At 34.3% G+C, this 23,184-nt stretch overlaps 1 protein-coding gene across 4 annotated transcripts in view; it reads right to left on the minus strand.

The window, feature by feature from the left end:
- Positions 1 to 23,184, minus strand: part of LOC114054116 (protein SSXT) — a 94,821-nt gene that overhangs the window by 14,904 nt on the left and 56,733 nt on the right. For 3 of the 4 annotated variants that reach the window (XM_027877244.1, XM_027877245.1, XM_027877246.1), the window contains 2 exons: positions 2,335 to 2,502; positions 1,572 to 1,676 (listed from right to left, as the gene is read on the minus strand). In XM_027877244.1, coding sequence (XP_027733045.1) covers positions 1,572 to 1,676; positions 2,335 to 2,502 — 273 coding nt within the window. The remainder of the gene's footprint in view (positions 1 to 1,571; positions 1,677 to 2,334; positions 2,503 to 23,184) is intronic. The other variant, XM_027877247.1, reaches the window with a different exon arrangement.

The raw sequence follows: 23,184 nt of genomic DNA on the forward strand, positions 1-23,184 counted from the left end.
ACATTTGTATGATTAACCTTTATCTTTAATAAGCAGACAGGGCAAATATTGAGCAATATAATTCTCAGATTTAAGAAAGTATGCTATGAAAGAGAACTGGATTTTATTAATATACTATTAAAAATAATAAATTGGGTCTATGTAAATCTTTTTGTTGTGCTTAATTCAATCACTTCGTTTATTTAAAAATAATTTTAAAATATATGATTAAAACTATCATTTTGGCTTAACTATAATCAAGTAGGGATCCTAATACACATAATTTAATAAAGTAGACTTTACATTTCTTGAAAGACTTAAAATATACTACAATACAAAACTTTTCCATTAAATGTTAAGGCTGTATTTATATCCACACATGAAAATAAAAAGATGAGCCAATTAGCTAACTGAAGTAAAAAAACACATCATAATGGAAAAATGGTATTTTTCTAACATGAATTACCCAATCATCAAATTAACCATTATCACTATAAGGATAATTATTAACACTAATAATAATAAATATTTACTAAATGTCTAGCATAAGATATTATATAATTCATATGATAACTATTCCAACTGTGCACTTCATTTTACCTATGTAGTTAATGTCAAAATACTATATCACTAAAACAATATTAATTACCGGTGTACCTCACTTTACGCAGTATGCAATGTTCCCAATAAATTTTAATACATTGAAACAAATGTTCCCATTTGCTTATATTACAATTTCAGCAATGCTTTACTTTCAACTCTTAGAAGCTCCCAAATATTTTAGTTTTAAGTTTCTTTCCTCCTAAATCTCTTAAGTCAAATATAATTCAACTTAAATAAAATAAAAGGAGCTTACTATTCAAAGGTACCCTCTAGTAAACCCTATTATAAAGCGAAGAATCTTTTTGACATGAATAATTATTTCTGAATTTATCTATCTTAAACATTTGGGTTGTGATGCTCATTGGGTTTTCTTAAAGCGGGGCACACCTGTATTAAAAATTGTCTCAACCTACCTTTTTCATTATATACCTAAACTATAACTAAATTCTGATTCCCACCTCTTTCTTCTTCAAAATTTCATGAAATTCATGAATTTCTATGAATTAATAAACTAAAACTGCAGAATTTGTCAGATGGCAACTATAATATCTTACAACACAACACAGTTCCTGATCAGTAGACAAAATTTACTAAAATGATACAACTTGTAAATAACTTATTCAAAAACTGTTTTCTCTATGTGTACATACAATGGAATACAACAAAATTGATTTGGTTGAAATTAACAACTGAGAATGTAGTAAAGGATCCCCTTTTATCTGTTGAGATTCTAATGATAAAACATGAAGCTCAATGGAACAAATGTGGAAGTACATATTACACAAAACCTAATTTAAGTTAGTTGCAATAAATTATCCTTGGTGTCTTAAATTATTATAAACATTTCTGACTTTTTTTATTTTAAAAAGCTATCTGTTACTGAAACAGATTGCTAACTTTTTCACCCCATTAAAATGGTTTTTCATAGCTGTCTACATTAATATTGGGCAGTTATAGAAAATGGGAAAGTTAACATTAGGAGAGATTACCATCAGGGTAATATTGCTGGTTCATGCCTTCTGGAGGACCTTGTCCACCATGACTGTATTGGTCCCCATAATAGTCTTCCTGGCCTGAGTACTGCTGTGGTGGGCCTGAAAAACCACAACCAGTCAAGATGTAAATAATTTGTTCTCTCTATTATCAAAGGCTTTCTTTCTAATCTGATCTTGAGATATATTTTTCAAATGTAGACTCCCCAACCCATTCTTTGGCATTTCAGACATTTTAATTGTTCTGTTATTTTACAGATATACACAAACACATATAACACAATTTGTAGTTTTTCTACTTGGCTCCTTACATGCTAAAGTTAATCCAAAGAACACACATACAATATCAACAGTACAGAATCTTGTGGCAAGAAAAAGAAAAGGTAAAAGACAACAAAAAATAATTACAAAAAGGTAGAACATATAATTGCTTTATTTTCTTCTGGTGTTTAAGGAATTTTGCAATGAAACAGATTTTTAGAATTCTTTACTGTACATTATAATGTGTTTGTGATGAAAGCTTTTATGGTGTTCCTTTTTTCTTTAAATAAGAACAAATAAATAAGGAAATGTATACCACAAAATTCAAGTCCACTTAATGACTCTTTCACTACATTTTAGGGAAGAAAAAAATGCCGGAGACAAAAAGCTCAACTCTGCCTTACTATGTTTTAAGTTAAAAAGTTAACTAGAAATGAGAAACAATTTAAACCCTTACAGTTATCACTATTTAAAATAATAAAAAGAAAATCTATACTACCTTGCTGAGGTGGCCTGTAAGGCGGAATCTGCCTTTGACCCATCATATGATTCCCTTGATTAACTTGACCCATCATTCCCATCGGGGGCTGTTGTCCTTGATAATGCTGACCACCTCCCTGTGGCATATTATACTGTTGTGAAGGAGGCTGCTGGTGCATCATTGGACCTGAGAAATATACATATACCAATCACACATAAGATTTTAATCTTACAAAACAGAAATACAAGTAATCATTTTTGACAAAAAAATCTCAAAATTTGGTAACTGTTTCCAATTACAATCTTAGCTCCATTTTTCTCTTCTGTATCATTTAATTTAAACCTTATAAAATCTAAAGTACAAATTTTATGCATTACTAGTAATTGAGCTATATATAAAAGAAAGATCTGAGCACCATGGAACCCTAAAAAATCATGAGGAACTCAAAAATGTTAAACTGTAGACATTTCTATGTGGGAAGATGATACACGTTTATTCTAAGAACTTTATCATTATTAGGGCAATTAAAAGGATTCTACATAGAAAGAGGATGTGGGAGTAGGTTAAGTAGGGATGATATGAAAGAGAAAAAAAAAAAGGCTAAGCCAGAAAGAGGGAGGCCTAAGGAGAAAAGGAAAGGAGAGGAAGAATGGGTAAAATTAATTCATATAAAAGAAGTATGCAAGAAAGAGCTTTACAGTAGAGGGGGAAATTGGGGGGGGAATGAGTGAGGGACTGCATGCAACACTTGAACCTCTCACCTCTAAATTGGTTCGGGGGAGGGGGGGAACAGACAGGCAGACAGACACTCAATTGGTAATAGAAATCTGACCCAAAAGGGAAGTGAGGAAAGAAATAAGAGGAGGAGGGAGGAGGCATATAAAAGAAGGCAGTGGTCAGAAGCAAAACAGATTTGAGAGGAGGAACAGGATAAAAAGAGAGAAAAGAAGATAAACAGAAGAAAAAAAGAATAGAAGGAAAAGCACAGTTAGTACTCATAACTGTGAATGTGAATGGGATGGACTCATCCATAACATGAAAGCAGACAGCAGAATGGGTTAGAAACTAGAATCCAATAATATGTTGTTTAAGAGAAAAACACTTGAAACAAAGACAAACAGTTAAAGTAAGGGGCTGGAGCTTAAGCTGAAATGAAAAAGACTGGGATAGCAACCATAATTTCAAGCAAAAGCAAAAATAAAACCTAATTTAAAGAGATAAGCAGGGAAATTACATCTTGCTTAAAGGAAACATAGACAATGAAGTAATATCAATACTAAACATATATACACCAAATGGTATAGCATCCAAATTTTTAAAGAAAAGATTAAATGAGTTACAGGAGAAAATAGACAGCAAAACTATACTAGTGAAGGAAATCAATTTTCCCCTTTCAGAGCTAGATTAATCATCAAATGATATAAGAAAAAGTCAAGGAAATGAACATAGTCTTAGAAAAGTTAGAGATGATAAACGTCTGGAGAAAACTGAATGGGAATAGAAAGGAGTATACTTTTTTCTCAGCTGTACATGACACCTTCACAAAAACTAACCATGTATTAGGTAGGGCATAAAAGCCTCACAACCAAATGCAGAAAAGTACAAATATTTAATGCACCCTTTCTAGCCCATAATGCAATTAAAATTACATTTAATAAAGAGCCATGAAGCATAGATTAAAAGATAATTGGAAACAAAATTTCTAATCCTAAAGAACATGTGAGTCAAACAACAAATCAGAGAAATAATCAACAATTTCATTAAAGAGAATGACGACAATGAGACAACATTCCAAAATTTGTGGGATACAGCCAAAGCAGTACATAGGGGAAAATTTATATCTCTAAATGGATACATCAATAAAAAAAGGGCAGATCAATGAACTGGGCAGCCAACTAAAAAAATCTAGAAAAAGAATAAATTAAAGATCTCCAATTAAAGACCAAAATAGAAATTCTGAAAAGCAAGGGAGAGATTAATAAAACTGAAAGAAAACCATGGCACTAATAAATAAAACTAGGAATTGATTTTATGGGGGGAAAAAACAGTAAGATAGATAAACCATTGGTTAATTTGATTTAAAAAATAGAAAACCAAGTTATCAGTATCAAAAATGAAGAGTGAATACACCACCAATAAAAACGAAATTAAAACAAGCATTAGGAGTTATTATGCCCAATTACATGCCAGTAAAACTGAAAATCTAAGTGAAATAGATAAACATTTATAAAAATATAAATTGCCCAGACTGACAGAAAAGGAAACAGAATACTTAAACAACCATATCTTAGAAAAAGAAATTGAACAAGTTATCAATGAGCTCCCTAAGGAAAATACCCAGGACTAAAAAGATTTACAAGTGAATTCTACCAAACACTTAACGGAACAATACTATTCGAAAAAATAAGTAAAGAAAGAATCTTAATCAAATTTCTTTTATGATTAAGATGGTTTTGATACTACATTAGGGAGAGCAAAAACAGAGAAAAAAAATAGACCAATTTCCTTAATGAATATTTAAGCAAAAATTTTAAACAAAATACTAGCAAGGAGATTACAGCACTACATCACAAAGATCATACAATATGATCAGGTGGGATTTGTACCATGAATGCAGGGCTAGTTCAATACTAGGGAAACTATCAGCATGATTGACTATATAAATAACAAAAACAACAAAAAGTATACGATTATATCAATAGGTATAAAAAAAGTTTTTAACAAAATATAACTCTCATTCCTATTAAAAACACAAGAAAGCATAGGAATCAACGGAGCCTTTTCTAAAATTGTAAGTAGTGTCTATCCAAAACCAAGAGCAAGCATTATCTGTAATGGGGATAAACCTGAAGCCTTCCAAATAAGATCACAAGAGAAACAAAGATATCCATTATCACCACTATTATTCGATATTGTACTAGAATTGCTAGCTATACTATAGCAGATCTTAAATTGTATTGTAAAACTGCCATCATCAAAACTACTTAGTACTGGGTAAGAAAGAGAATGGTGGATCAATGGAATAGGCTAAGTATGTAAAACACAATAGTCAATAACTATAGCAATCTACTATTTGATAAATCTGGGATAAGAACTCACTATTTAACAAAAACTGATGGGAAAACTAGAAAACTGTATGGCAGAAACTAGGCACAGACCAACATCTTACACCCTATACCAAAATAAAGTCAAAATGATTTAGATACAAAGGCTGACACTATAAGCAAACAAGGAGAGCAAGGAATAGTGTACCTGTCAGATCTATGGAGAAGGGAAGAATTTATGATCAAACAAGAGATAAAGAACATTATGAAATGAAAAATGGATGATTTTGATTACATTAAATTGAAAAGTTTTTGCACAAAGCCAATGTAACCAAGATTAGAAGGGAAGCAGAAAGCTAGGAAACAATTTTTACAACTAGTGTCTCTGGTGAAGGCCACAATTCTAAAACACACAGAAAATTTATAAGAACACAAGTCATTCCCCAAATGATAAATGGTCAAAGGATATGAACAGGCAGTTTTCATAGAAAGAAATTAAAGCTATTTATAGTGATATGAAAAAATGCTCTAAATCACCATTGATTAGAGAAACACAAATCAAAATGACTCTGAAGTACCATATCACACCTATCAGACTGGCTAACATGACAAAACAGGAAAATGATAAATGTTGGAGATGTAGGGAAATTGGAACACTAATGCATTGTTGGTGGAGTTGTAAAATGATCCAACCATTTTGGAGAGCAATTTGGAACTATGCCCAAAGGACTATAAAAAAGTTTCATGATGGAAAACGCTATCCACATCCAGAGAAACAGCTATAGAGTCTAAATGCAGATAGAAGCATACGATTTGCTCTCTTCTTCTTTCGTTTTCGTTTTGTTTCTTCTTTCTCATGGTTCTTCTCATTAGTTCTAATTCCTCTTTATATCACGACTAATGTGAAAATGTTTAATATGAATGCATAAGTAGAAGCTATATCAGATTGCATGCCACATTGGGGAGAGAGGAGGAGAAGAAGGGGGAGAAAATTTAAAACTCAAAATATCAGGGAAGTGAATGTTGAAAACTAAAAATAAATTAGTCAATTATTTTAAAAAATAGAATTGCTAGCTATAGCAATAAGACAAGAAAAAAACTGAAGAAATATGCAATTGAAGAAATAGACAATGAAGAAACAAAACTATCACTCTTAGCAGATGCCATGATGGTATACTTAGAGAATTAGCTAAAAACTAGTTGAAACAATTAACAACTTCAGCAAATTGCAAGATATAAAATAAACCCATATAAATTATCGGCATTTCTATATATTATCAATAAAACCCAGCACCAAAAGATAAATTCCATTTAAAACAACTGCAGACAACATAAAATACTTGAGAGTCCATCTGCCAAGACAAACCCAAGGATTATATGAACACCATTACAAAATACTTTTCATACAGATAAAGATAGATCTAGATAATTGGAGAAATATTAATAACTCATGGGTAGGCCAAGCTAATACAATAAAAAGGAAAAGTCTATCCATGTTAATTTACTTATTTAAAGCCATGTCAAAGTATCAAAGAATTATTTTATAGAGCTAGAAAAAAATAGTAACAAAATTCACCTAGAAGAACAAAAGGTCAAGAATATCACAGGAATCAATGGGAAAAAAAGGTTAAGGAAGGAGGCCTAGCAGTTCCAGATTTCAAACTATATTACAAAGCAATAATCACCAAACAATCTGATACTGGCTAATAAAGCATGGTAGATCAGAGAAATAGATTAGGTACACAATACACAGTAGTAAATGACCATAGAAATCTACTGTTTCATAAACCCAAAGAGAAGCTTTGGGAGTAAGAACTCAACATCTGACAAAAATTGCTTTAAAACTGCAAAGGAGTTTGGCAAAAACTAGGCACAGACCAACCTGTCACAATGCACACCGAGATACAGTCAAAACTGATCAATGATTTAGACATCAAGGGTGATATAAGAAAGCATGAGAAAATGTGCTTGTCAGATCTATGGATAAGGGAAGAGTTTATAACCAAACAAGAGACTGAGAGGGTTACAGGAAGTAAAATTGATCACATAAAATTTAAAAGCTTTTGCACTGAGGAAAAAACTTTAGAGCAAGTTTCTCTGATGAAGATCTCACTTCTCAAATATAATGGAGTGCTGAGCCAAATTTATAAAAATAAGAGCCATTCCCCAGTAGATAAATGGTCAAAGGATATGAAAAGGCAGTTTTCAGAAAAAATTAAAACCATCAAGAGTCACATGAAATAATGCTCTAATCACTACTGATTAGAGAAATGCAAATTAAAACAACTCTGAGATACCACCTTACACCTATCAGATTGGCTAACAAGACAATATAAGAGAAAAGAAAAATGACAATGCTGGAGGGGATGTGGAAAAACAGGGACACTAACTCACTGCTGGGAGAGTTGTGAACTAAACCAACCATTCTGGAGAACAATCTGGAACTATACCCAGAGGGCTTATAAAACCGTGCATACCCTTTAAGGGCATATCCTTAAATACCACTACTAGGTCTGTATCCCAAAAAGATGAAAGAAAAGGGGAAAAGACCTATTTGTACAAAATTATTTTTAGCAGCTCTTTGTAGTGGCAAAGAACTGGAAATTGAGGGGATACTTATCAATTGGGGAATGGCTAAACAAGTGGTATATGATTGTGATGGAATACTACTGGGCTATAAGAAATGACAAGCAGAATGGTTTCAGAAAAACCTGGCAAGACTTCAATGAACTCTTGTAAAGCAAAGTGAACAGAACCAGGAGAACACTGTACACAGTAACAGCAATACTGCAAGGATGATCAACTGTGAAAGACTTAGCTACTCTTATCAAGACAATGATCCAAGACAATTCCAAAGGACCTATGATGAAAAATGCTATCCACTTCCAGAAAGAGAACTGATAAACTGTGAACACTGAGTGAAGCATACTTTTTTCTACTTTATTTTTATTGTTTTATTTTGCTTTGTTTTCTTTCGCAACATGGTTAATAAGGAAATTTTTTGCATGACTTCACATGTATAATCGATATCAAATTGTCCCTCTCTCCTCTAAATGCTCTTCCTTTTCTATTCTCTTTCCTACTTTCCTTTCCCTTTTCTCTCAAAAATTCTATTAGCATATTTTTATAATATTCTAATTACTAACTTAGATCAGCAAGCAACAGCCAAAGAAACAAATCTTTGAATTCATTTAAGGAATAAAAAAACTAGAGAAATCTCTTGTGAGACAAAAAGGATCCTGATGTTTAAAAAAGGAAGGATAAAGCAAAAAGACAACTACAGGGCAATATCATTGATGAATAATGACATGAAATTTTAAGAGAGAAGATATCAATATATCTAAAATTCATTCATAATAACCAACTTACTGGATCTGTGACCTAACTGCTATAGAGAATTTACAATGGGGAAATTTGTTTTACAAATATAAACATAATTATTCTGCAACTTATAATCTCAGAAAGATGGACAGGGCTCTGAAAAGTTACGTGATTTGTTCGTGGTCACATGGAAGTACATGTCAAAGGCAAAACTTAACTTAAACTCAAGTCTCCCTAACTCTCAAGTCCATTCTCTAGCCAATATATCCTGCTGTCTCTCACTATAAATTATATGTTAATTAGATAACAAAAACCACATAATTTTATCAAAAGATGAAAAAGTCTTCAACAAGATACATTACTCATTTAGGTGAGGGGGCAGAGCCAAGATAGTGGAGGGAAAGCAGTGACTTGCTAGAGCTCTCCCCCAAACCCCTCCAAATACCTATAAAAAATGGCTCTAAACAAATTCTAAAGCAGCGGAACCCACAAAAAAGAGTATAACAAATTTCCAGCCCAAGACAACCTGGATGGCTGATCAGAAAGGTATATTGTGCCAGGCGGGGAGAGGAGCGCAGTTTGGCATGGGCGCAGGCCGCAGCGACCCTGGAGCAGGCCTCAAAGGACTGAATTGCAGACAGCTGTGGCGGTTTCCAGACTTCTCAATCCACAAATGCCAAAGACAACTTAGAAGGTCAGTGGGAAAAGTCTGTGACTGCAGTGAGAGAGGAGCTAGGTCTCAGCCACCCCCGGGACCGCAGCTGTTTCCTGAGCTTCAGCCCACAGACTGAGGGGGAATCAAGTGGCTGATCAGAGGGGGATTACAAGGATCTCTTTGCCAGGGCTGAGGCAGGAATCTCTTGCTTTGCCCGTGCTTGGATCTGGGTCACAGTTCTGAGGGGCAGTCCTGGGGCGAGGAGGAGCACTGGCATGGTAGAGCTTGTTGTGGCAGTGGAGAGGAAACACCTCACCCCTTATCATAACACCTTGGAAGAACTAACACTTTTCAGGTCCCTAGAAGTATCTCTGAAAATAGTTGTACAAACCCCCGAAGCTTGGGACAGTACATTCTCCACATTGGAAACAGACTCTTACCTTAACAAAGAGTTTAAAACTCAAGTAACTGGTTGGGATCACAAGCAAGCAGCACAAAATTTGGTGACTAAGAAGATCAAAACATACAACCAGAAGAAGAAAACAAAGTCAAAGCTCCTACATTCAAAACTTCCAAGAAAAATGTGAATCAATCCCAGGCCTTCGAAGAGTTCAAAAGGGATTTTGAGAAGCAAGTAAGTGAAGCAGAGGAAAAACTGGGAAGAGAAATGAGAGTGATGCAAGAAAATCACGAAAAGCAAGTTAACAGCTTGCTAAAGGAGACACAAAAAAATACTGAAGAAAATAACACCTTAAAAAATAGCCTAACCCAAATGGCAAAAGAGGTCCAAAAAGCCAATGAAGAAAAGAATGCCCTAAAGAGCAAAATTAGACAAATGGAAAAGGAAGTCCAAAAGATTACTGAAGAAGATACTTCCTTAAAAATTAGAATAGAGCAATTGGAAGCTAGTGACTTTATGAGAAATCAAGACACTGTAAAACAAATCCAAAAGAATGAAAAATTAGAAAACAATGTAAAATATCTCATTGGAAGAGAGTATGTCTTTTACCTATTTTCTGTCTCAGCAGAAATCTACTAGCCAACTTAAATCACCAGCACAGGTAGACTTCTTATGTATTATGTACCAGGAATAATTCCCCACTCACAGGCAGCATCTTTCACAGGTGGCCCCAGGCTGGGGCAAGCATTCTCCAGGCAGACATAAAATCTCTTACCTTGATAGTCCCTTTGATATATGGGGGTCTGACAACCTCACTTCCTTAAGCTACTCTGATACTGCTAATAGTTTTTGTCTTCTATCAAGGGACATAGCTATCACTGATATACACAAGTTTGAATTTATTCAACACTATAGAAAAGATGGACATGGAAAATGAATCACTGTTTGTATTAAAGAAAGCTGTATTTAAAAAAAAAACATACATTACTCATTTATGGGGATAGGCAAGGTGATATTATTCTTTAATGATGTCAAAAGTGTATCTCTAAAACCAAGAGCTAGCACTGCCTACTGTGTAGAAACACTGTCAAATATAAAACTAGAATGCATCTTCTCCCAAATATTATCTGATATACCAGAAATATTAGCTTTAGCAATAAAATTAGAAATTAAGTAAACATCAGCAAAAAGGATGCAGAATTACTTCTTTTTTTGCAAAGAGTATCATGGTTTATACCAATAAATCCCATAAAAATCAGCAAAGAAACCAATAAAAATATTAATTGCTTCAATAACAAAATAAAAATTAAATCCACAGAAATCAATAGCATTTCCGTAACTACTAAGAAAAACCACAAAAAAAAAAAAGAAGAAGGAATTCCAATCAAAGTAACTACGATTACCCACAATTGTGGGGCTCATGTTTCAAATAACCTTTTACCATGTTTCTTACAAGATTTTCAGAATGAAGAGGTTCCTTTCCAGAAGCAGAAGCAAAACTGTCGTACCACTCACTGGATTCATATGAAAAATATCAATAAGATCTCAGAGGATAATTCATAGTCTGAGATGCTGGGTAAGGATGAAACCATGCTTATGAAGAACAGCAAGTTCTTTAGCTGCATATATATTCCATACCAAGTTCAAACAAATTTTTTTTAGTGCCACCTAATGAAGAAAATGTCATTATGCTTCCATTTTGAAAGCTGTCTGACAAAGTGAAGACTAGAAGAAACTTACTAATGAAGAGATTAATCCCACCATTTGGTTTTTATGCATTGCATTGTTTCATTAATAAATGCCTACTTTTTTAAACTATAGAAACCATAAGACAGAGTTAATCTGTCAAGATACACACAGACACATGCAGGCAGACAGATGAACACACACACTTACACACACCCAGGATTTAAATACAACAGAACATTTTACAAAAGTTAAGAATATAAAATTTATTTGACATCAATGTATGATTGTATATGTATATATATGTACACACATATATATATAATATTCTTTGCTCATGTTTGGGGCATGCTAAAATAACAAAAATGATAGGATTATGCTATCTAAATTTAAGACAGGGCTCTACCTAATTCACAGATTTTTTTTTTAGCCAAACTACACACCAATCAATATAAAAAGGGGTTTACTTTATATAATAAGACAAAATAATAACAAAATTCATTTGGTGTTACTAAAGGGTAAGATTTTAAAGGGAAATAATGAAGAAAAAAGGAATGAAGAGGGCACAGGAGTACCAGATTTGAAATTATAAAGCAGTTAATTATCAAAAATTTTAATAGTCCTGGTTAAAGAATAGAAAAATAAATTCATAGAAAGAAGATAGGGACTAAACCTAGGATTTCATAAATATATAGGTGAAGAAACTGCCTTTACCAATGCAGGCAGACATCTTGTCAGTAACTTAGAGTCTTAGAGAGTTGCCCAGAGCATCAAGAGGTTCAGTGACTTGCTCACAGTCACAAAGTCATCATGTGTCAGATGCAAGACTTGAACACTAATCTTCCCGGCTTCTAGATCAGTTACCTAACTTGGTCAAGCTACCTCTCTGGAATACAGCAAACAAGATGAAAAAGAATTTCCTTTTCAACAAAAATTACTGAGAATATTGCAAAGGAGTTTGGTGGAATATAGATTTAGACCAGTATATTACACCATGTAACACATTTAGTTTCAAATGAATAAGTGATTTAAAACTAAAAGATCACATTTTTTTTTAAAGTGAAGACAAAAAAATACGTCTTTTGTAAGAATGACTGGGGGGAGAATTCATGAGATAGGCTTCCTCTTCTAAATAGAGATATACATATAATTTTTATATGCTCATCCATCATTGCCCAACCTATGTGATTCTTGTCCACACCCTCCAATCAAGTTCCACACAGAGAATCCCACTCAACATGCTAGAAGGGTTGTTTGGTTTTTGTCTGTCTGTCTGTCTGTTTGTTTCTAATTTCACTGGCATCATGAGGATACCAGTAAAGCCCTCTGTCACCCCTCTCTCCATTACTAGTACATAAGCACCATATCTGCTCTTTGCAACACACATTTCCCTAAGGACTCCTTTTCTTCTCTTAAGTTCTTCATTGGTTTTAATTTATAGCCAAATCACATCAACCATGGGACTCTCCCATTACCTTCTTGTATTATTTATTTCAATTCAGAAATAAAAATAAATGTGGTATTCCAAGTGCCGGTATACAGCAACAGTCGGAGAATGTTACTAAAAATATGGACCTTTTTTTGTGAGAAACCTGGAGTTTTGCAGTTTCCTAAAGGTAGTCTAGCCCACTATCATCCTCCTATTCAATCCTAGGTTCAATTTACTGTCTATACCATCTGACCCAGATATACACTTGGAAGACAAGTGCTACAGATCCAGATTACGGAATGCATTTGAATGGATAATAGATACTTTTCATCCACTTGCGTCTTTTTTTGTATGGATGATCAGGTAAGCAAATACTTTCAAACTGTTACAGGTCTCTTGTACAAAGCTCTACAATATTCCAGGACATGATGTCACTAACACTGTTTCATTCACAAACAGGAGCATTTGAAGAACCTCACTATACATAGGGAATACTTCCTTAACTTCAACTCTTCGATGGATTTCCTTCAACAAAGTGATGAACACCTGTGGTGTTCATACATTTTCCTGTTTTATGCCTCACCTGATGTATATGATTAAAGGATCATTGAAAGGGATTACTTCTGCTGTTATATCTTTCAAGGAATCTTATAATTATTTTGATATACAAACAGGAAACATCTTGTTGATAGAGAGTCAAGCCTTTAAGGTGGCAGTCGGCTGTACGTAATCAAATGCTTTTAACAAGGCACAGTGGGATTTCACATTCTCTACATCTTTCATTCAACTGAGGAACAGTAAACATGTCCACTATAAGCAGCTAAGTGGTACAGCAGATAACGCAATGATCTAAAGTCAGAAAGATCTGACTTCAAATCCAGCCTTAGATACTTACTAGCTGTGTAACATCTCAGGCAAATCATTTAACTTATGTCTGCCTCAGATTCCTAAACTGTAAAATGAAGATAATAATAGCACCTATTTCCCAGGGTTGTTGGGATGATAAAATGAGATAATATTTGTAGAATGCTTTGCAAACCTTAAAGTGCCATACAAATGCTATTACCGTAGAATCTCTTTTAAAAGAAAGACTATCTGGTTTCCTACTAATACCCTTCATCCATAATTTCTGAATAAATGAATCCCATAAAAAGAAATGTAAACTATTAACAACTATATGAAAAAAGTTCCAAAATCATTAATAAGAGAAATGCAAATTAAATCAACTTTAGGATATATTACTTCTCATCCATGAAAATGGCATATGCACACAAAAAAAGGAGGGGAGGAACAAATGAGGCATCATCCACTGGTTTTTATAAGGGAGTGTACTACAGGAGAGAGGTTAATGAACAGTGTTTGTGGCATAAAAAACAAGATCCTGTATACATCAAAAGTTTTTAAAGAAAAAAGTTTCAGAAACAAAAAAACAAAAACTTCAAGGGGATGATTCATTTAAGAAGCAAAAGTACTAGACACTGATCTTTGGATTTCAACAGGCCACAATATTAAATAATTATACCATGCATTGTACTACCTTCCCCAAAACTAGCATAAACAATGCCTAAAAAAAACTCCCCTTTTAAAAATAGGTAACTACAAAATTAATTTTTAAAACTACAAAGTGTTCAAAAATAAAAATAAAATAGAAGCAAAATAAAAATGACACATAGGACAAACATTAAGAAGGAAGGAAAAATACAATCTAAGCTTTGTTCTAAAGGAGAAAAGTAATTCTAGACTAAGTCCCTTGGTGAAAAAGTCCCTGCCACTTATCTTTTATCTTTTGGGATTGTAAACTGTTCCAATCCCAATGAGCTCAATTACTACCCTTCTTTTCTTCCTTTCTGCTCTCCTTCCTTCTGGTTCTTTCCTCAATATCTTTCAGGATTAAGCCAGGAACTGCAGAGAGAATGGAGGACAGCACTCCTAAAGCAAGAAACTTTTGATCTCTTTCCTTGAATGCTCATCAATATTTAAAAAAAAGAACTAAAATTAGGACTATTCAATTTTGATTATTTTAGACAGTGTGTTTATGTGTGTGTATATGTGTGTTTATGTATATATGTGTATATATACATACACACACACATATATACATATACTACGGTATTTTTTGTATGTTAATGAAGAAGCATGCTGCAGTAGCAATGTATAAGTGCTATCCTTTGGGACACTACTAGAAAAAAAATCTGCAACTCTTAAAGCTACTCATATTAAATAAAAATAAAATGCAAGCATTATAGAACAAAATGAAGTAAGGCTGCAAATAAAACCTATTATAGCTAATTCCTAAACAATTTAAAACTCTATATAGTTGTATTATACTCAAAAGCTACTGTTCGAGACATTTACACCTCAAATATTTTTTAATGTCAAGACACTGAGAGTTCATACAAGAATATGAAAGATGCACCCACCAAATTAATTATTCAGATATTGAGTATATATTTATGTGAATGAGTATTACAAGGACAAGTACTATATATGCAGGTCATGCCTTACCAATGTGTCCCATATTCATGTTGTTTCATACCTCACTATTCTGTAATATACTTTTCTCTATCATTACCAATGTGAAATATTCTGAAATAATTTAAAAATATTATTGAAATTCATTTTATTTCAATTAGATGGTATCGGATACTGAAACAAACTGAGACACTCTTAAGTCATCCAGCAATTAACAAAAGGAGATTTCTTTAGTTAAGGTAGAAGAATAATATTGAACAGGGATAGGCACTGAGGACATACCCAGTGGAGTCAATTAAGCAAACTCTCTTGCCTGAGGTGCCCAGCATGATCCACCAGCTAAGTATCACAGCTCCTCACGACAAGTAACAAGGAAGTGATGTCAACAACCTAAGTCTTTAATCCCCTGACCCAACTGAGTCTTGAGGGTGGCCTCAATACCTTCTGAGGAGAAGCCAGTCTAACTTGCACAGGGTGGCAGGAGTTAGGATAGTGCTCCTCCCACAACAGGTGAATACATAAATTGGAAAGAGATATAATATGGCATAGTGGCAAGAATGTTGTACTTGGAGCAGAACCAGGAGAATATTGTACAAAGTAACAGCAACACCGTGCAATGACTAACTCTGATAGACTTAGCTCTTCTCAGCAATACCATGACCCAAGACAATTCCAAAGACTCAGGATGGATAATGCTACCCACATCCAGAGAAAGAACTAGGGAGTCTGAATGTAGATCAAAGCATACTATTTCCTTTTTTTGGTTTTTGTTTTTAATGGTCTTTCCCTTTTGTTTTGTTTCTTCTTTCACAACATGACTCATGTGTACATGTGTTTAACATGACTGCACATGCATAACATATCAGATTGCTTGCTGTCTTGGAGAAAGGAAAGCAGGGAGAAAAATCTGGAACTCAAACTCTTATAAAAAGAATGCTTTTGAAAATTATCTTTATTTGGAAAAAAATAAAATATTATTTATTTTTAAAAAAAGGGGAATGTTGGACTTGGAAGGGTTGTACTAAAATACCACTTCAAATACTCATAAACCATATGACCATAATCAAGTTACTTAACATCTCTGAGAGTCAGTTTCTTCTTCATCATAGTTAGCATTTATATAGCCTTTAAGGTGTGCAAAGTGCTTTATAAATATTATCCCATTATAGCTTCATAATAACTCTGAGAGGTAGGTGTGATTATTATCCTCATTTTATAGATGAGGAAACTGAGGCAGAAATTAAATGACTTGTCTAGGGTCTGAGGTTGGATTTGAACTCAGGTCTTCCTGACTCCAGGTCCACTGTAGCACCTAACAACTTTTTTATCTATAAAATGGGAACAATAATAACTGAAATATCTACCTCATAGAGTTGTTTAAAAGCACAAATTTAAAACCTTTTGCAAAATTTATAATGCTATATTTTTCAGCAATTTTTCAAGGGAAATTAAAGTGGGAAAGTAAATGAAAATTATTCTCTAAAAACTAACTATAAGCTTAAGATTTAAGTTTTAATGTATCTGAAAAATTATTAATGTGATCTTCAAAAACTATAATACAGATTTAGGATAAATCCACCTTTCAAATATTTTAATGAGAACAAATACTCTACATAAGAATACAAATACTCTACATAAAATCTACATGAGAAGCTCTGTGTTGAGGTGGGACAAAAAGCTAGGCAAGAAATAAGAAAAGTAAATAAGAAAAGTGCTGCCTCTGACACCCATTACTTCCAAGATGATAAGCAAGTTATTTAACTCCTTAGTGACAAATAAAACTTTCTAAAACTATAACTTATATAAGAGTTGCTGACAAACTGGTCAAAGAACTTTCCACACCAGGAGTTCTTCATATCCAACAAAATCACAGCTCCAGACCAAAAACAAGAGCAACAACAACAAATCTATCAACAATCCAACAAGTCTGTTATACCAAAACAATCCATCATGTCTGTTATACCAAAGGACAAATCACGGCAACAGTGATCTAGAATAATAGAATTTTAAAGCTGAAAGGGACCTTAAAAATAATCAAATTCAACCTTTTCATCCTAGAGATTAAATTCAATTAAAAAAAATTTATTAGACATCTACTATGTTCCAAGCACTATTCTAAGTCCCCACCATCACCCACTCAACAATTAACTAGCTTCTATCTTAAGACATTAAAAAAGGGACAACCTACCATCTTAAGGAAGACCATTCAACGTTTGGACAGCTCTAATTCCTAGTAAGTCTTTCCTGATAACAATATTAAACGTCTCTGCAACTTCCACCAATCTTAGTTTTGCCGTCTAGGGCCAAACAAATACTTCTGCTCCCTTCCCTCTACATGAGAGCCTTTCAAATACTTGAAGATAGCTGTCATATCCCTCCTGAGTCTTCTCTTTTCCAGGTTAAACATCCCTAGTTCCTTCAATCTATCCTCATATTATATTTACTCCAGGCCCTTCATCATCTTGGTTACCTAGTAAACCATCTTGGAAGACGGGCTAAACCAGGGTGAGGGTAACTGACAGGCCTCAAACCTGTGGATGACTTAGAAGGGTGTTTACCCCAAGCATATGAAGACTCTCCCTGGCAGAACAGGTAGATGAGAACAATTTATTCCAACAGCCATGAAGGCAGCTGAAGTAGATGCTGTGGTGCACTCAAAGCTTATCAGGTATCAAAGACATCAAGGTTATCCACTGCATCCTGGGGCATCACCAGTCATGTTGACTTTTCTCCTGCCACTGGACTTCAATGACTCAGGAAGAAAATGAGGCTGATGATTTTGTGAAATTCTGCCTTACTTTAATCCAATTCACCCATGACATCATTGGTCCTCTTTAAAAATGAAGGCAAACAACAACACCCTCCTTTAAATACTTTCCAGCTTATCAATGGACTTATTAAACCATTGAACACAATATTTCAGGTGAGGTCTGATGAGAATAGAGTACAGTATGATCACTGCCTCTCTATTCCTAGAAGTTATGCTCCTCTTAAAGATCACATTATTTTTGGCTTCTACATCATACTGCTGACTCATAAAAAGACTGCAATCCACTAAAACCCCCAGATTTTTTTCAGGACGAAGCCTCCTCCATCTTGTATTTGTGAATTTGATTTACTGCATCCAAGTACAAAACTTTACATTTATCTAGACTGAATTTCATCTAATTAGATTCAACCCAATATTATGGCCTGTCAAAATCCTTTTGGATCCTGTTATTTACTATGTTAGTTACCCTTTCAGCTTTATATTATTTCCAAATGTGATGAACATACCGTCTTTTCCTTTACCTAAATCATTGATAAAAATGTTAAAGAGTATAGGGTCAAGCATAAATCTCCATAAGACACCATAGGAGATCTCCTCCCACACTGATATAGATTATAGCCATTTAACCAGTTCTGAATACACCTGGTTGAATTATCATCAATCTATATCTCCATCTCTTCTCTGTAAGACTAGTTATCACAAGATAGATATATTATCAAAAGCTCTGCCAAAATCTAGTTGAACTATAACCACATGTTCTTTAAATATTAATTTAATCATCCTGTCAAAAAAGAAAATGAGATGAAGCCATGGTGGCTTTTGTCATACCATTTCCATGTCTAGATGTTGGCCAACCATCTCTTTAACAATCTATTCTAGAATTTTCTGAGGAATCAAAGTCAAGCTCTTCAACCTTTAGCCTGCAGAGTCTGTTCTTTTCTCTTTTTTAAAAATTGGGACATTTATCCTTCTCCAATCTTGTGTTACCTCACTGCATCTCCACGATCTTCCAAATATCACCAACTATGGCTCAGTAATAACAGTTCCCAATTATTTAGGACCTGAGGATTTCATACAACTGGCCTAGGTGACTTGCATTCATCAAAGGCAGCTACATATCTCTTACTATCTCCCTACTTTTCTTGGGTATCATCTTTCAGTAGGTCATTTTTGTTCTATCATTTCCAATATAAGGTCCTTCTCCTTTGCAGTGAAACAGACAAAATCAGACATGAAATGAGCAGCTGTGTCTTCTCTCTGTTGTCAGGTGTCATTGTACTATCTACCTCAGGCAAAGCTCCTATCTCTTATTTGATTCTCTGTGAATATAATACTATGTTAACTATGCCCCGAACTTTTCTATAATTTTCTCAGGAACATGTAAAAATAAAATATAAGATCTTTTTTAGGTTCACACAAACCAAATAAACATACAAGTATAAAAAGTCACATTTTAAAATCATCACAATATAATCTCCAACCCTGCCCCTTGTTTGAAGGGTGAAGTTACTGGAAGGTACACTGATAATAGAGCTCAGAAGAAGATAGAGGAAAGTAATCCCAGTTAAAAATTCTCACACTGCATTATAGCAAATCTATAATTAAAGTCAAGGGGGATACAAATGGTAATACTTTGGAAATGTTTCATTGGGGTACTTGAATTTAAGCTTATAGCTATTTTAATATACTTTCATCTAGGGCTTCTTAAACTTTTTCCACTGACCCCTTTTCTCATTTTGACAGTCATTAGCATTGTGTGGGCTGAGGACATGAGCAGTACAAAGTGTTCATGTTTTGGATTCAAAACCAAAGCTACAGTGAAGTTGCTCAATGCAACACAGACAAGCATTCCCAGAAACACCTCAGATTCATTACGTGTTTGATTTTTAATTAATTTTTGGTCGCTGCATGTTCAGAAACCTTTTACTGTTGCCAGATTTTTCACCACCTCATATGGGGTCGTGACCCACAGTTTAAGAAGCACTGCAGTTTAATCAATACACTTATTGATACTGGTGGTCTTCCCCCTTCTCCCACCCCTTCTCGGTAAAGATTGCAACATATCTACATCTTTTCAACTTATGTGATTCTTACCAATGTTCTTCCATAAATCCTCCACAAAATATATATATCCAACACACTCAACAGTTTTATGGTTTGTTGGAGTTTTTTTTAATATAATTCATGGACACCTCAGTGAAATATTCAGGCTTTCCTTCTGTTATGCCTTACTCTGACCACATGAATAGCCCAGTTCCTTTCCTAATTATATCTAACCTCAGTGATATTTTTATACCATTTCCTGAGGATCAGACCCACCCACCAGTCTTCTCTTTGGATTACCTGCAACTGTGATTTTCCTCAGGTCATGGTATCATTCAATGACTTGTAACCATACAGTATGACCACAGACGAGTTAAAAACACGGGCTTTTTTTTTTTTTTTTTGGCTAGGCAATGGGGTTAAGTGACTTGCCCAGGGCCACACAGGTAGGAAGTGCTATGTGTCTGAGGCCGGATTTGAACTCAGGTCATCCTGAATCCAGGGCCGGTGCTCTATCCACTGCGCTACCTAGCTCCCCCCAAAAACATGGGCTTTTGAGCTAGGGAGCAGTTTAGCATTTCTGAAAGTTCTACACAATTTCCAAAATGCAAACTTGTCCTATCTTCTACTCCTATTCAACTCAGGATTAAGTTCATCGTCCACTGGCAGCATCTACACAAGGGAAATGTATGGGTGGACCATACTAATAGACTCTGCCCCCCCCCCCAAAAAAAGGATTTCATAATATGCATTCTTCATTGATTTAACTATGTGGACTTGTTTAGGCTGATTATTTTACTAAAGAGACTCTGTGGTATTACAAGGCTAGATTAACTTAACAATGCACAATTGGGTTAAATGTGTTTATTTGGTAGATTCCTGCCAAGATAAAATTCCTGAACAGGAGGCTAACTGCCTAGCACTCACATACATACTCTAATAAACCCTGAAGTTTACAACATACTTAATAATAATCAAGAAATAGAATGAGAAACTACATGAAATAAATTCTTTCATATCAAATTGGCACAAAAAGTCAGTGCTAGCATGGGGTAGTTTTGCAGCATGACTAGAGAAACAATACATACTGCCTGTAACTATAAAGGGTTCCCCTGTCACAAGATGATCAGAAAGCCACAGGGTAGAACCCGTGGAAGTACTGAGGATCAGCAAAGGACTGTGACCAGAACAGGGCTGAAGTGCTCCAAGCCTAGTCCCGATGGCTCTGAAGTCCCTGACAGGCAGAATACCAGAGAAGATCCTGAAGATCCAGTGCTCTGAACTTCAGAAACCTAGGGGCCTAACCCCAGGCAATAGATGTCAGTGCATGAACCCAGGCAATCCAACAGGACTGACCATCCCACCCTAATGCACAAGGGGTACATCTCAATTCAGGAACTAAAGGGGAAGAGATGAATAAACCAACAGAGACACAAACTGATATCAAAAATTATATCTAGAGATTCCCCCCAAAAAAGAATAAATCCATAAAAACTGCAAGCAGAGCCTCAAAAAAAAATGTACTTTACACAGGACTACATGAATACCTACAAAAAATAAAGCAAAAGATAAATAATGAAGTAAAAGTTGCTGAAGGGAATAGCATGGAATAGAAAGTGGCAAACCTAACCCAAAAAGTAGACACCTTAGAATAGAACAAACAGAAATCAATGACTTCATGAAGCAGCAAGAAATATTAGAACAAAATCAAAACATCTATTATAAAAAAAATCTGGTCTGAAAAACAGATCAGGGAGAGAACATTTTGCTCCTTGAAAAGCATGATTAAAAAAAAAGCCTACAAACTATAATTTGAGAAATTTTAAAAGAAAACTACCCCGATCTATTAAAACCAATGGGAAAAGCAAAGATAAACAGAATTTGCCTGATTTATCTCCTGAAAAAAACCCTTTAAGAAAAATTCCAAGGGGCTATAAAACTGTGCACGTCCTTTGATCTAGCAATATCACTCCTAGGTTTGTATCTCAAAGAAATCATAAAAAAGAGAAAAGGACCCACATATACAAAAATATTTATAGCAGCTCTTTTTGTGATAGCAAAGAACTGGACACTGAGAGGGTACCCATCAACTGGGGAATGGCTAAACAAGTTGTGGTATGTGAATGTAATGGAATACTATTGTGCTATAAGGAATGATGAGCAAGTGGACTTCAGAAAAACCTGGAAAGACTTGTATGGACTGATGTGGAGTGAAGTGGGTAGAACCAGGAGAACATTATACACAGTAATAGCCACACTATGTGATGACCAACTCTGATAGACTTAGCTCTTCTCAGCAATGCAAGGATCTAAGAAATTTCCAAAAGACTCAAGATGGAATACGCTATCTACATTCAGAAAAAGAACTATGGAGTCTGAATGCAAATCAAATCATTCTATTTTCTCTTTTTTTTTTTTTGTTTTTAGTGGTTTTCCCCTTTTGTTCTGATTCTTCTTTCACAACATGACTAACATGGAAATATGTTTAATATGATAGTACATATATAGTCTATATCAGATTGCACTGCCATTTTGGGGAGGGGGAAGGGGAGGGAGAAAAAAATTTGGAACTCAAAATCTTATAAAAGTGAATGTTAAAAACTATAAAAAGAAAAGAAAAATTTTAAATTTCAAAAAAAAAAAAAAAAGAAAAAAACCTAGGAATATCATAACCAAAATCTAAGATTCCCACAACAAAGAAAAAATTCTTCTAATATAAATGAGAGGAGATTTTGCAATACAATACTCTAGAAGGCAAAAGATATAGGCTTACAACCAAGAATAATTTATCATTCAACACTTAATATAATCCAAGGGTAGGAAGCATTGCCCTGTAAGGAAAGAGAGAGCTTTCAAAGCACTTCTGATGGAAAACAAGAGCAAAGTAGAAACTTTGAAATACAAACACAAGTCCAGAGAAACCTAGAAAGATAATTTATTTGAACTATTGGAAGGATATATACATATAATAGATATTATAGACATTCTATATAGAGAATATATATGTATATGTATATGTATATGTATATGTATATGTATATGTATATG

This window comes from Vombatus ursinus, unplaced genomic scaffold (genome assembly GCF_900497805.2).
Source record: "Vombatus ursinus unplaced genomic scaffold, bare-nosed wombat genome assembly UNPS02014812.1, whole genome shotgun sequence".
Classification (NCBI taxonomy): Eukaryota; Metazoa; Chordata; class Mammalia; order Diprotodontia; family Vombatidae; genus Vombatus; species Vombatus ursinus.